The 2,607-nt window shown below is 41.4% G+C and overlaps 1 protein-coding gene across 1 annotated transcript; it reads right to left on the bottom strand.

Moving 5' to 3' along the window:
• Positions 1-447: 447 nt before the first annotated feature.
• LOC120069826 (uncharacterized) lies at positions 448-879 on the bottom strand. The gene has a single exon (XM_090309876.1). The coding sequence runs from the start codon at positions 877-879 to the stop codon at positions 448-450; it is 432 nt and encodes a 143-aa protein (XP_090166002.1).
• Between the last annotated feature and the right edge of the window lie 1,728 nt (positions 880-2,607).

Here is a 2,607-nt window from a genome sequence, read left to right as displayed (position 1 = left end):
GTTGCTTTAGGTTGATCTACAACCTGGGTAACTACTCTCTGTTCACCCTGTGCTCTATGAACTAGCTGGGGACAATCTTTCTTGAAATGCCCCATTTGTCTGCACTGGAAACAAACATTTCTGTCGCCATAACATACTTCTGCATGGCGTTTACCACAATTTGCACACAGTGGCTTCCTTTCTATACTAGCTATTGACTCGCTAGCACGACCTGTTACTTATTTACTACTCGGTCCAGCTGCAGGTCTTAACCTCTTTTGACTCGCACCTTGTTGGCTCACACCTCTATGACTCCTCATACCTGACTGTTCAGAGAACGAGGGTCTAAAACTCTTACCTCTCGTCTCTACTGGAGTCCCATGCTGCTCCACACCTGTCTGTAGTATGTCTACCCCCTACACTATGCTCAACTTTGATAGCGGTCTCAACTAACTGAGTGAAATTCACCTAATTAGCTGTAGAAGTAACGGGAGTACGTATCCTCCTTCTTAGGCCATTCTTAAATCTTCTACATCTCTCTTTCTCTTTCGCAATGGTTGGAAGGGCATACTGAGATAAATCTGAAAATCTCTGCTCGTACTTAGCGAACTTCATCGATCCCTGAGTTAGCCTAAGAAACTCATCCCTCTTTGCTTCTCTAAAAGCACTAGGGTAGTATTTTTCCTCAAATATTTTTCTAAACTCAGGACAAGACATAGCTTCTAAATTGCTTCTCCTGGCCTCTATCACTTTCCACCATTTCTCAGCACCTTTCTGGAGTAAAAACGCCGCTAACTCGACCTTACGGTCCTCAGGGCATCTCATAACACTAAAGCATTTCTCAATCAAGTCCAACCAGACCTCAGCATCTTTTGGATCTGTGGCTCCATCAAACGTCATGGCACCTAAAGCTTTCAGCCTCTCGACGTCGAATTTCTTCTCTCGATCTGTCTGAATCGATCTTACACTCGCCACCAATCTCTAGGCGATTCAATCTAATACTCGAACCTCCATCTGGGGATCTGCTCTTACCCGTGGGGTACTCGACTCAATTTCAATAGTCGTCTCCTACCCTACTAGGTCTCTGACTCCCTTCCCCTTCGAATCTAGGTCCTGTCAACTTCAGGGCCTCCGCTGGTAGGGTCAACATTCCTTTCCTTAATCTGCCTACTCTGGCTGCCACTTTTCCTCGACATCTTTGCCTAATTAATAAGTACACATGTTAGGGACTTACTTATGGGACATAATCTAGTGCATGAACTCTCTCTTTCACCCAAAATCTTATGTTATGATACCAACCTATCACACCCCCTCCCGTACTACTCTCTTAGCCAAGGAAAGTATTGGGATTGGTGTCCTAATTCTCCCAAAGTCTCGTTGTTTTGTAAAGATACACATTGTTCAATGAATAAAATAAATGTTATTTAATTCTGGCATTTACTCATATCCAATAAACAAAGCTCCTTGGTTATCTTATGTGAACTTAAGCATATCTATGTGATATACAAATGAATCATGCCTTAAGTGATAATCTAAATCGGTCTGTAGTATAAGGATTAAGGTTGGATACCTGATCCTGGTGACACTACAGATATGACCTGCTTTGTAGAGGTTTGCAAGTGTTGTAAACTACTACAGATGTTAGATCCTAACCATTCATGTGGAGACGTGGAGCGGGGTGTCCTATACAAAGAGTTTGCATAAGACTTGGACCACGAGATGACTAGACTCTATATATAACGTTGTTGATACTAGAGACTTACATCTCACCTAAACGATCATAGGTGACACGACCTCAATCCTGAGTGTTTTGTGAACTTCTGCTTTTGATGGCGGTTCTTTGATTAGTATGGGTGAGAGTGGCCAGATTACCAACTCAATGTGCCTACCTTTTTGGGGACTTGTCTGATCTGGGAGCTGGGAACTCAATCCACAATATGGAATTCACTTCTTTCTCGAAGCAAGGATAAGTAGAGAGATTACTCCCTTAAGGACTGATTCCGGGGCTTGAACATAGTGGCCACAGCTTCTCTTTGGAAGAGAAGACTCAGTCATAGTAGGACTATGATTTATGTTCATTAGAGGGATCAGTGGTACTTAAGGAGACAGATGTAACTACGGGGGCATAATGGTTATTGGCCTAGCTGTACTTACGAGCGATCTGTGAAGGGTTGTCGCACTGCCGATTGGTTAAGATGGACACATAATATATCTGTAGTGAGGAGAGTTCAACTGTTGGTCTTTAGTGGAGTGCCTGGCAGTTAACGGATGGTGGATCCCATGACTAAAGAGTTTAGTCAGTTATTCACGTACTATTAGAGCTTCGGATCTACAAGTCCATGAGGTCCCCTTGGTAGCTCAATGGATTCAGTTGAGGATCAGTTCTTGGTGTTGATTTGAAAAGTTCAAATTGACAAGAGGTATTTTGATTATATATGATATAATCGGTATGATGTATGAGATACATCTAGTGGAGGATTGATGTAAATGAGATTTACATTAAGTACCATGGAATAGAAAAAGAACTATGGTTTATATGTTTCATGAGATGAAATATTAAAACTATAGGTTATAAATATAGTATGATAAGTTGGTTATCATTTATGTTTATAATAATATTAATTATTA

The sequence above is a fragment of the Benincasa hispida genome, unplaced genomic scaffold (assembly GCF_027475165.1).
Source record: "Benincasa hispida cultivar pf3 unplaced genomic scaffold, pf3_genome.v1.1 HicScf370, whole genome shotgun sequence".
NCBI classification, from domain to species: domain Eukaryota; kingdom Viridiplantae; phylum Streptophyta; class Magnoliopsida; order Cucurbitales; family Cucurbitaceae; genus Benincasa; species Benincasa hispida.
This window is presented reverse-complemented; position numbering and strand designations above follow the sequence as displayed.